We start from the raw sequence: 12,521 nt of genomic DNA, 5'->3' as shown, positions 1-12,521 counted from the left end.
TGGCACAGTCAGCCAGCTCCCCAATTAACCATGGAGCGAAACACACCCAATTGGAGCCTCCACCTTCTCAAGGCGTTATTATTTATTTAAAATTGGCTACTGATTTCCTAGCTATGGACCCATTGTACCACAGATTGGCTTAGGGTCAAGTCTAGGAATGTTCTTAGGTGGATTTGATTCCAATTGAACATCTCTAAAGGGACCTGAAAATTGCTCTCCACTGATTATCTCCATCCATCCTGATAGAGCTTGAGTGTATCTGCAGAGAAGAATGGCAGAAAATGCTCAAATCCAGTTGCACAAAGCTTGTTGTGTTATATGCAAGAAGACTCTAGGTTGTAATCCCTGCCAAAGTGACTTTAATGAAGTACTGAGTAAAGGGTCTGAGTAATTGTGTCAGTGTGATTTTTTGTTTTTAAAGATTAGCAAAAATTTCTAAAACCTTGTTTTTGCTTTATCTTTCTGGGGTATTTAATGTTGCTTGATGAGGGAAAAAATGAATTTAAATGATTTGAGCATGAGGTTGCTATACAGCAAAATGTGTAAAATGTGAAGGGGTCTGAATACTTTCTGAAGGTACTGTATGTTATGTGATACCACTGGCCTGTCAAGATGATACATCCATTTACTGAACCTGATTAATCAGCTTACCTGGCCGTGGGATGCCTCTCTGGGCAACATTAAGAGCAATGTGGGGACCAATATTGAACATCACAGAGCCAAAAACTCCAATCAGACCCACCTGTACATTTAGATTGAAGAGTACCTGATGCCAATCACTTGCTGGGCACTCTCACCAACACACATATACACCAGACCAAATCAATTTTTCCATTTAACCTAATTTAAACATCTTTGGCAACTGGAGAACCTGTATAAAACCCCACAAAGACAACAGAAGAGCATCACACAGACAGTGATTAACCAGGACATCTTCTGTCACAGCAGCACTGACCACTCTACTTCTACACCACCCCCATCAAGACTAGTTAGTCCATTTATCCATTTCACATCTTGTATTTTTAAGCTATGTCTTGTTTTTTTTAGTTATCTGTCTGTCATTCATTCCATGTCATTCCATGAAAACTGCTGAATAATTACTCCCACCACATTCACCTTGAACTGTTATCACTTTCATCTGCTTTGTGGTTGCCCTCACACAGCTGAGTCATGCTTGCTCGTCTATTCCAAAAACTGCACCTGTCCGAGTGAAACATCAGCATCATGCCACTCTTTCATTCTTCCAAGAGTTAATTCACACACAGTTCCAGTTTCACACCCATATGCAGGTTGAATTATTGATTTTATGCCCGGAGAACATTTTGTGTTTTCTGCAGAAGATGCAGATCTCAGAATTAAGATAAAGAGAAAACAATGGAAATCAAAGACATGATTCTTAAAATAAACAACACGTGCTTGCCTTGCAAAACAAGAAAAGCTCATGAAAAGCAATATCAATGAGTTTTAGTGAGAGACAACAACAAGCACCAGGATGTCATCTTTATTCTAATTAAGTGTGGTCTCAGTGTGACACTGCACACAGGAGACTGAGGTCATGTTACATTCACAACTCAGCTGGCACCCGCCCTCCTCCATTGGTTTGACTGCTAGCACAGCCCTCCCGATGCTACTATAAATTTGACTGTCATTTCCAAGATCACCTCAGAAAGCCAGAGAAACCAGAACTTCTGCTTCAGCAGTGACTGAACAAAATTCTGTACTCTTTCTAACATTGCTTTTATTTCTTCTGATACCAACCAACCCATCACAATGGCATCTCAGGTCCGCCAGAACTATCACAGCGACTGCGAGGCCGCTATCAACCGCATGGTCAACATGGAGTTGTGTGCCTCCTACACCTACCTGTCGATGGTGAGTTACTTTATATCAGTAATGTGTGAAGATTCCATTCTGTGTCAGCTCCTGCCTGAGGGGGCCCTCTTGATGAAGTCTTTAGGCTTAAAATCACATCAGAGGAAAAAAATAATCTTATAGACGAGAGCATTAAGAGAGGCAACTGGGTGTCTAGTGTTGTCTCCATAAGGAGTTAGCAAACTGCTTTAATCATAAAACCTTATGCAGCTGACTTGATTCTTGGCCCACAAAAGAGAGAAACAATACAACACATACCTGCTAGGCTCGGACTTTTCTGCAAATGGGTTATAAGCTTTAAATCAGTTTCAAGTTCAGTTTTATTGTTATATGTACAGTACATAGTACTTTGAGATTTTTACTTGGGTGATTCCCACAGGTTAGTGGCTGTAGTACAAAAACAACAACAACAGGCAGTATCATACATTGAAAGCACCGCCGGTCACTTTCTCAACACTGTATGATCTGGGTGGTTATAAACCACCCCTGGTGAGTTATAGCTTTGAGGAGGACCACATGCATAATTTCCTTCAATCTCTGGCTAGATTCACCAAACAGCAACCTTCTGGGTAACAACTTTCCATAGAGCAGCCACAAATGCTATGTAGCGTTCTACTGTGGACACCAAACCCAAAGATTTAGGAATTTGTTTCTTCCTAAGGTCCCAGAAATACATTTTGTGGGTTCCATTCATCCACTAATGCCACCCTTTGTACATATGAAATTCAACATAATTGTCTACTCTGTTCTGGGTTTCCAGTACATTTCACTGGTACGAAATTACCAACCTTCCATTTTGTATTAGCTTTACTATCAAGGTAAAAGATAATCTAATCTTATTGTTTCTAATGATGTATGTGATGATATTTCTCAAAATGAGCTCCTTGAGATATGCTATTATTGTGTAGAATCCAAAATCATATGACACGGGGGGACTGGGAATGGAGGTCTTGGGTGTGGCTGCATAGTATGTATGGCAGGTGTAGCATCAGAGTGACCCTTTTATCCTGTAAATGGATTTATGAGTGCATTGATCACACTGTCCACTCATCGTTTGATTCAGACATTTGCCTTTTTTTCTTAGCAATGTGTGCTACTACAGTATTCATTTCTTGATAAATGTGTATTTGGTTCACATTAGCTGGAGTTTCTGGCTTTTGCAGTTTTCATTTTTTTCATCACTTTGGTGTTTATTTTGCTCACATTAGGAGATAGGTGATTAATCAGGCACTTAGTGCAAATTTTTTGTTACTTGAACCAGGCCCGGTCTTAGGTATTATGGGGCCCTAGGCGAAAGGGGGGTCCAGGGGCCCCCTGGAAGCTCTGCGAAATGCGTGAAAATTAGACCAAGGAGACGTTTTCTTGTAACGTTACGAGGTCATCACCCTGCGTCCCTTTTTCGCCCGGAGTAGTTAACTGCTACAATTTAGCCAGTTTGAACTGTTTCCACTGGGCACCACGTGGCGGTATGTAACTAAGCCCAGCTTAGTTTTTTTGTAATTTTTCTTTTTTTAGTTTTTTTGTCCTTTTTTATTTTTTGGGATATTTGAAACTTTTGGAATGCATTGCGAGGGGAGGGGCGGGCCGGGGGCCTGGCCGCCGTCGATCCGTGGCCCCCCGGACGCTGGGGCCCTAGGCGGTCACCTACTTCGCCTATGCCTGCTTGAACACCAGAAAAACTCTTATTTACTACTAATCAAATGTGAACCTTCCCTTGAAACCTCTGTATTTACTATACACCAAACTTCCATGTAATGAATAATGAGTGAAGTATTATTTATGAGCTGGACCATAAGATCGTTGTAATTTGCACTATCGCCAGGCTAGCAACAAATTATTATGAGTCCCAAAGCACATATGTCCTAAAAACATGTCCAAAAATGCCCAGTAGAGGCAGAAATCGCATCAAAAATCCTGGCTAGGCACAAAAAGGGCCTTATTACATTTTTATAAAACAAAAGATTTATTCTTCACAAAAACTGCTCTGTAATGCTGTGAAGTTCTGAAGACCACAAAAGGCATACAATGCCTGTTAAAGGCAAATCCAAAAGCAAACAATGTCCCAATACAGAGACCAAAGAGAGGTCAAAAGAATAGAGCAGTAGGTCAAAAAATCCAATAATAATCAAAAAAGCACTACATGCAGCAAAACACAACTTACCAATTGCAGAATCCATTCACAATGGACCACCGGGGGCTGTGGGAGATTCTACAAATTAACAGGGCGGAGGGGCAGTTCCTGGCTGGGCCTTTGCAGGTGACTCCACCTCTTTAAGGACCATCCACAAAACACATGGGCTTAGATACATCCACAAAAAACATAACACGGGCTTAGATACAGATACATTAGATTTAAAGAATACAGCAAATTATAAACAGAAGAAATAGTAACATATCCAAATAAATCAAAAATGTACATCAAAGACACCAAACAAGAATTTGAACCCCAGCCCTGGAAGAAACTCTGAATGAGATATGACACATGTGTTCTCTGCAAAAGGACTAAGGTCCAAGTGTCTAAAGTCCTGGTGCTTCCTGTCTTGCTGTATGGTTGCGAGACATGGGCGCTACCCAGTGACCTGAGACAAAGACTGGACTTCTTCGGTACAGAGTTTCTTCAGAGAATCTTTGGGTACCATTTGTTTGACTTTGTGTTGAACAAGCAGTCACTTATGGAGTCCCAGATGAGGCACATTACCTGCATTGTGAGGGAGTGTCAGCACTACGGCCATGTGGCGCGATTCCCAGAGGGTGATCCAGCCTGTAGGATCCACATTGTTGAGGACCCGACTGGCTGGACCAGGCCAAGGGGACACCCATGTAACACCTGGCTGCGGCGGGTAGACGGTCATTTCCAGAGGGTGGGACTGGACCACGTGTCTGCCTGGGGGGGTTGCCAGCCAGGGTCCCAAGCTGTTTCGTCGTGTGGTGGTTCTGGCAATGCACTGTAGCACTGCATGCTCCCCAACCTGACCTGTTCATTGTTTTGTCTCCCTGTTGTTAGAAAATTCCTTAATGACCAAGTAGTTTCTTTGATCCTGTCAATTATTTTGATTTGTATACAATCTAAACTGTGATGGCACCATCCTTAGTTGTCCAAACACAGTATCAAATTCTTTGTGACATGCATAAAATTCCGAAATATAACTGCCTTAATGGCACCCTGAAATGGGGGGGACCATATTTAAAAAGTGATGTCATTTCTACATCGTGTGACTGAAATATATGCAAATACCCTTAAATGAAAGTCTGCAATGTGCACTTTAATTGCATCTGAATTGTTTGATTTGTAAATTTAAACTGCAGAGCAGAGGGGTAAATCAAGGGAAAAAATGTGTCTTTGTCCCGAACATTACAGAGAGTACTGTATATGAAGTGAGGATCATTTCTGGAACACGGACAGATTGTTCTCAAAGATAAGGCTGTGATATTAAGGTTGGAGTACAAAACATTTTAGACATTTGGGCAACATCTTTGCATACTTTTTTAATTTTTAATTATATTTCTCTGCAGTGTTTTTTGCAGCTCACTTTCCCATTTCATTCCAAACTTAATTCTTAACACACAGGCTCACTACTTCAAGCGTGATGATGTGGCCCTGGAAGGCTTTGCTAAGTTCTTCAAGGAGTTGAGCGAAGAGGAAAAAGAACATGCCAACAAGCTCATGGAGTTCCAGAACAAGAGGGGCGGCCGCATCTTCCTGCAAGACATCAGGGTGAGAATTTGCTGTGGGGCTAAGAAAAGAGTGGAGAGCTCTGATTACCTCAACAGAAATTTAAATAAATAAATTTCAATTGGCCTAACAAATATATTACAAAACCAGCCAGCAATCTGGGGTCATGTCTGTGTCCATGAAGGAAACAGTCATGAATATGACACCAGTCCAGAACAAAGCCCACTCAAATTCATACTCATACTTTTACAAGTTAAAATCATCAGTTTACCTGACAAGCTTGTTTTTTTTTTTTATAAAATATGTATCTGGAGACTGCAAATATATTAATATTCTGTATACACATATCCTAACCAGAACAGCTGCAGCAGAGATGAGACACACTAAGATTCAGTAGGGGGCAATGCAGCACCCCTTAAACACAACTGTAAAACAAATAGAGCAGGTGTATTATCCAAAGTACCTTACAACAAGTGTATCCACAAATATTCTTTTCTCCTCTCTCTCCCTTTATCTTTCTTAATTTATTACTCCACTTCTCCCAGACGAGTGTTGTCCAGCTCCTCTCCTCATTCTCCCTAGATGAGATTGAGCGGCTTCTTTTATCTTAGACCTGGGAGTACTTCCAATGCTAGGGCATAGCCTGAGAGAAGCACTTTCGGGTCTAGCAGAAGTTCCCGAGAGTAGGAATCACAAATTCTCACAGAACCACACCTCGGACTACAGTTCCCAGCATGCCTTGTAGGTGTCCATACTGGTAGCGGTGCCCAGGGATTATGTCACGTAAAATATTGGGGGAGCATGTAGCCCTGACCAGTTGTCTCGCCTGATCACACTGACCTCCTGGCCGAGTATGGTTCTTCAATTCAGTTCTGCCGGGATGGCACCATACCTAGTTCTAAATTGGCATCTTCTGCCATCTTTGCAGCTATGGCAGAGAATGCCTTTCTTGTTGCGCTTCCAATGGGCTGACCCATCCATAAGGCACATTGCTCTGTCTTTCAATAGGTGTTGTTCTTCTATAATAGATAGATAAATAGATAGGGCTCAGTATTGTGGTAGAGGGCCTTCAGTGAGGCATCTCCCAATTTCATAGATAGATAGATAGATAGATAGATAGATAGATAGATAGATAGATAGATAGATAGATAGATAGATAGATAGATAGATAGATAGATAGATAGATAGATAGATAGATAGATAGATAGATAGATAGATAGATAGATAGATAGATAGATAGATAGATAACACACAACGATTCTACTTTTACCTCCACCTCAAGTGATACTTCAGTACTTGTTTCACGTAGCTCCTTACTTCAATGGTGCTTATGCCTTAAAGCATTAGAAAGTCATGTGACAAACCTTTCTACCAGAGTGATGCCCACTCAGTGTTCAGCATTTGCTTGGTTCATTATCTGCTGTCCATGGTGCCTTGGCACACAGTTGTTTGCAGACACTGCTGCTTACAGATGGTGATGTTGCTCCAAGACCAACAAATTGTCATTATTCTAGTTATAATAACATTCACGTCACAGATAAGCTAACATTTTGCAACCCCCATTCTACCTGACATGCCAGTGTGACATCAATGTTCTTTCTTTACCTTCAGAAACCCGACAAGGATGAGTGGGGCAGTGGTCTGGATGCTGTTCAGTCTGCACTACAGCTGGAGAAAAATATCAACCAGGCTCTGCTGGATATGCACAAGGTTGCCACTGACCGTGCGGACCCTCACGTAAGTATAAAGATTAGTATGTAAAGCTGTGCCAGACAGGCCATTTATTGTGCTCAAATCTCAAAGACTCAAGAGTGAGCCTTCATTTATATATAAAATACACAGAGCACAGAAGCTACTACGGACAGGAATTTGCAAAAGTGTGACACCATGAAATCCCAAATCTTAAACTACTAAAAACCATCTGTTCATTTAGAAATAACATTTACCCAGTGAAGTCAAAGCTGACAAACACCTGTGCTTCGGTATCAAGTTGATGAATAAATAATTTGCCATCCTGTGAAGTTCACAACCTCGATGTAGCTAATTTGAGTTAAGTGATATTACGGACGCTTTCAGACAGCAAACACAGAACAATAGGAGCTGCTCTTCATTTACCTGTAGAAATTTAAGAATTGGAGGTGTGGAGGTGATCTGATCTTTGTGGCTCACATAGCACCACTAAAACAGATGGACAAATCCCTCATTACCTATCTTGGTCTCCTCCATAGCTCCCTATTTTTGTAATTGCCATGTTTAGGGAAATCAAAATATCAATGAACCAAGTAAGTATTGTTTATGAGAAAGACTAGTGACTGTTATTGTGTAGAAGACATTACAAAGGCTATAAGGAGCCTGGTTATACAGCATAGTTTGTGGCGAACAAGTTAAAAATTATTACTTGTATAATATACTGGTGAGAAATATTGTGTGCAGCTAAAAGGTGGGTGTAACAGCAATAGACAAGAAGATCAAAGGCATCCATATTTCAAGGCTAAAGGTTTCAAACAATGAGCCGGGTACCATTTCAAAGATGAAAGGAATAAGCAAAGTTGATTGAAGGTGACACTTAAACATCAAATTTTCTGCAATAACAAAAAGGAACATAGGCAATGGCATGAATCTGTTCTTTAAAGGACTGTGTTCCTCTTCGGAGTTGATAAAGTTCTTGTTATCCCATCATTGCTTACCTGACTCTCAATCAATAGAAATTTTAAAATGCAGGTTTAAAAATAGATGTTATATGAATAGTGGAATTGTTTTTTATCCATAAAGTTGTAGATACATAGAACAAGTTACCATAACAATCTAGTGTACAAAAAACAACTTAGGTCTTTATATTAAAGGTACGTTTATGAAATTTAGTTGATGATAAATATGATATGAGAATGATCTCCAGTCCAGACATGAAACTTCTTGATTCTCAACATCCCTTTCTATCTTAATTCCACAGCTCTGTGATTTCCTGGAGACACACTATTTGAAAGAACAGGTTGAGATCATCAAGAAACTGGGTGACCACATCACCAACCTGAGGAAGACTGGATCCAGCAGTGGTGGGCTGGCTGAGTACTTGTTCGACAAGCTCACCCTGAAGGAGTAACCTGCTCATCTCCTCTCACAAATGTCTCCTGAAGAAATTAGACAACAACTTTCTAAGTAAATCTGCACCAAGTAATCTAGAAAAGCATAATAAAGATTAGAAGCAAAACCCTTTGCTGCAATGTGTCTTATTAATGACTGAATGAACCTGGCTGGGCGTGATTCATCATCTATGTCCAGCCTGTGCTCTCTGCAGTCTAAAATTAACTTGGATGAACAAATATCTTAAGTGATGAAAGCAGAGGGAAGATCTCTCCCTGCTCTCACCTGTGTAAATCCCTTTGTTACCCTCATATTCAATTAAATAACTTGTGTGTGTATGTGTGTTCACCCTGTGAGGGGCTTATTCCCTCCTGCTCATGGATTATTCCAGCCTTTCACACTATGCTTGCTGTAATAGGCTTCAGCTGCCTCGTGCCCTGCATAAGCAGGTTTAGAAAATGGATAGATGGATAAGTAAAAGGGCTAACATTTGCCATTTCAGCATTGCATTATCTGACATTGTGTTTGATTTGATATATTTTATTAACCCCAAGGGTAAATTGTCTTTTCACTTGACCTTTAAGGTTCAGCGCACAGGGTTATCCAATGTACAGAGCTCTTGGAGCAATTTTCAGCATAAAGGTCTTGCTCAAGGACCCTTTTTGGCAGTAATGGGCTTTGAAGTGCCAACCTTCCAGATACCAGCACAGATCCTTAATCACAGAGCCACATAAATATTAATTTATCATCTGCTCATTCAAAATAGAAATTAATGGTAATTAGAGCCCAGTAGGGGCTGGGCGGTCTCGTGGCCTTGGAACCCCTGCAGATTTTGTTTTTTTTTTCTGTCCTCCTGGCCATCATTCTTTGTTACTTAATATTTCCAAATCTTATTTTTATATTCTTCTTTTTTCTTTCTTCACCTTGTAATGCACTTTGAGCTACATAATTTGTATGAAAACGTGCTCTATAAATACATGTTGCTGTTGTAGTGTTGAGGGATGCCACATTGGCTGTCCTCATGGAATCTAACATCCTGCACCTGGTCAAAGTGGTGTTTGTATGTTTGTCCTGCAACAGCCTGAGTTTTCTTGTGGGTATTCCATTTTCACGCCAAATACATTTGTGTTGAGGTAATTTGTAATTCTATATTACAAAATTGTGAGTGTGGATGTGGATGTGTGTGTGACCCTGTCTAGGGTTGTTTCAAACACCATATGCTTCAGGGAGGGAATGCAGCACCCTGCCATACTCAAATGGATGAATTGAAAGTGTTATTCTGGTCAGACTGTTAAATAATTGGGTAGCAAATCTTCTTCTCCTAGGGAGGAGAGGAGAGTGGGCCGAGATAGGCCAGTCATGTCCCAGTTATCCAGCTTTGTGAGATTGCTCCTAACCATGAAAGAAATCAGGAGGAGCTACAAAACAGCATCCACCCTTACAAATGCCAGGTTCAAGATATGTGTTGGGTGAGGACTTTGAATATTGAAAAGGGTACGCTTTTTTTGATACATCTTTAAATGCACACTGACTAGGGAAGAATTCACTTTTTTTAATTCACAGTGGCAAGGGGCATACCTTTACAGTGACATTTCCACCAGCACTACTCACAAAGGGTCTCCTGTCAACATTTCACTGTGGTTTTACTGATCACACATCACAAAGACTTTTATTGTGTTACTGAGTTCACACCAAGGTGATATGTCAAAGGTAAATGCATACAAATCTAACCATACTGCACGTCAGGTCTGTGTCCCTACACTGTGGCCAGGTCCTATTACCGTGATCCAAAAAGATTTCAGATGAATTTACCTTCAGATCCCACAAAAAGAGGCAAAATAAGGCAAAGCACCACTGAAATAAACCTCGTCACCCAACAAACACCCTGCTACTCCTAGTGTGATATTTCCTAGAGCTCAATTTCCAAGAAGTCAATACCACTATCCGGTTTTCAGTTATCCATCCATCTGTTTTCTGACCTGCTTATCCAGTTCTGGGTTGTAAGGTTCTGAAGAATAACCTAGCAACATTGGATGGAAGAAGTAAATAAATTATGTGTATTCTTTAATTAAAATAAATTAGCTTTATTCTCAAAGATCAAATAGAGTAAACCATGTGTATAATGTCACAGGAGGCTGGGGGACAGACCCAGCCGGGACGCCTGGAAGGATCGGGGGGTGGCATTTGCGTCCTCCAGGCCGCGAGGGGGCAACCACCCTGGATCGGGAGAGGACCACAGGAGAGGAGCAAGGAGGCTCAAGCCCGTTGGGGCCTGTGGCCACCGCCATGGGGCACCCCAAGCCTCAGAGAGCCTGGGAGGCATTCACCTGCCACACCCGGGAAGATGGATGAAGAGTCTTCCAGGGACGCCCAGAGTGCTTCTGGGTGCAAGGGCAGCACTTCCGCCACACCAGGAAGTGCTGCCGGAAGAATGTTATCAGGCACCTGGAGCACATCCAGGTGAGAATAAAAGGGGCCACCTCCCTACAATCAGGGAGTTATAGTCGGGAGTGGGAGCAGGACGAAGCTCCCGTGAAGAGAGGAAAGGCGGCCCACGGACTGAGAGAGAAAGGCCCATGTTAGAGGTGGTTAGTGCTGGGAGCACTGTGCTGTGTGTTTGGAGAACTGTTAATAAAAGCGTGTGTAATAATGAAGAGTTGGTGCCCGTGTGGTTGTGTCCGGGCTGAACCCCTCACAAATGTATGATATGCATTAATTGTTATGAATCTACCACTAATTCAGATTGTCTGATGAACATACTGCTGCCTGATTTGTCTTCAGTTAATGGCACATCCTGCAGTGCCATCTTGTTCGCATTTCCCCGGCACACACAAATATCAGCTTGTGAAGCCCCGGTGCACACAGCATGGTATCTTCTTGAATCTGGGGAATCAATAGTCAGGAAATTGAGATGGACTAGTGCACTGAAGTGACACAAAACAAGACTGGTGTAACTAAACTACATTTTGCAGTTTATTCATATAAGTATCAAATAAATACATAAATAAATTGCAGTTTCTCCAAGAAATATATAATCCAATAAAAATCAATGCTCATCATGGGTGATAAAATCAGTTAATAAATAGATAATCTAAACAAGGGCTAAAATCAGGGATAAACCCCAAGATGAATTCAGGATGCTTTTCTTTCCTCCACCAGCATACCATACAGCCTTTCCTCTCTTACCTGTCCTTCCCTATCCATCAGGTCTCCTCAGTTGGTAAGAGACGCAATCAAGCACGGTCATCCATTGTACAGCTTGCACTCCAGCCACCTCAGCTGGTCACTGCTGGAATGCCCAAGCCTGGCTTCCTCATCCCACCACTATCCTTTAGACATCTGCAGGACAATCCCTTGAAGCCAACTGGCCGCACCTGCTCCCTCTGTGCTCAGCAGGAGTGACCTGACCCTGTAGCACCATTCCTCTCAAGTCCATGAGGGTCTTCCTCCCGACCCCCTAGACTCCCAGCTCCCAATCCTCTTCTTTCTTTACAAATTCTCCTTGATTTTTCTCTCCCATTTCTCTTTCTTTCTCTGTTCTTTCTATCCTCAATCTCTTCTCTCGATTCCCTTTCAACCTCCCTTTTTCTGTTTTTGACTCTTTTTATTCCTTTACGACTGCAGGTGCTTTGCCTAACAACCTGCGGAGTGTCGATGAGGAAACCGGCTGTGCTGATCAAGTTCGCATGTGAATTCACAGTCAGCCAATCTCCTCATTAAACACTCCAGAGCCGCATGGCATTGCAATGACATTCATGGACACCCATAAGCTTGAGCTGCACTGTTTTTATTACTAAAAATATCTGGCACCACCACAGACCCTTAACATATGTCATCACACATCACATATTTGGAGCATTTCCAAATATTTCTGTGTTAGATAGAATGTAATGTA

At 41.7% G+C, this 12,521-nt stretch overlaps 1 protein-coding gene across 1 annotated transcript; it reads left to right on the top strand.

Moving 5' to 3' along the window:
* Nucleotides 1-1,646: 1,646 nt before the first annotated feature.
* LOC114660671 (ferritin, middle subunit-like) lies at nucleotides 1,647-8,753 on the top strand. The gene is made up of 4 exons (XM_028813522.2): nucleotides 1,647-1,872; nucleotides 5,441-5,587; nucleotides 7,157-7,282; nucleotides 8,496-8,753. Exons 1-4 carry the CDS (start codon nucleotides 1,771-1,773, stop codon nucleotides 8,643-8,645), a joined length of 525 nt encoding a protein of 174 aa, XP_028669355.1. The 5' UTR covers nucleotides 1,647-1,770; the 3' UTR covers nucleotides 8,646-8,753.
* The last annotated feature ends 3,768 nt before the right edge of the window (nucleotides 8,754-12,521 follow it).

The sequence above is a fragment of the Erpetoichthys calabaricus genome, chromosome 11 (assembly GCF_900747795.2).
Source record: "Erpetoichthys calabaricus chromosome 11, fErpCal1.3, whole genome shotgun sequence".
Taxonomy (NCBI): domain Eukaryota; kingdom Metazoa; phylum Chordata; class Cladistia; order Polypteriformes; family Polypteridae; genus Erpetoichthys; species Erpetoichthys calabaricus.
Note: the sequence above shows the minus strand (reverse complement) of the source record. Positions and strands in the feature narration are given on the sequence as shown.

Excerpts from the sequence above, each read along its gene's own strand:
- LOC114660671 (XM_028813522.2), top strand. The coding sequence starts at position 1,771 with ATGGCATCTCAGGTCCGCCAGAACTATCACAGCGACTGCGAGGCCGCT. Across the intron at positions 1,873-5,440 it reads CCTACACCTACCTGTCGATG|GCTCACTACTTCAAGCGTGA; the intron begins GTGAGTTACTTT and ends CTTAACACACAG. Across the intron at positions 5,588-7,156 it reads TCTTCCTGCAAGACATCAGG|AAACCCGACAAGGATGAGTG; the intron begins GTGAGAATTTGC and ends CTTTACCTTCAG.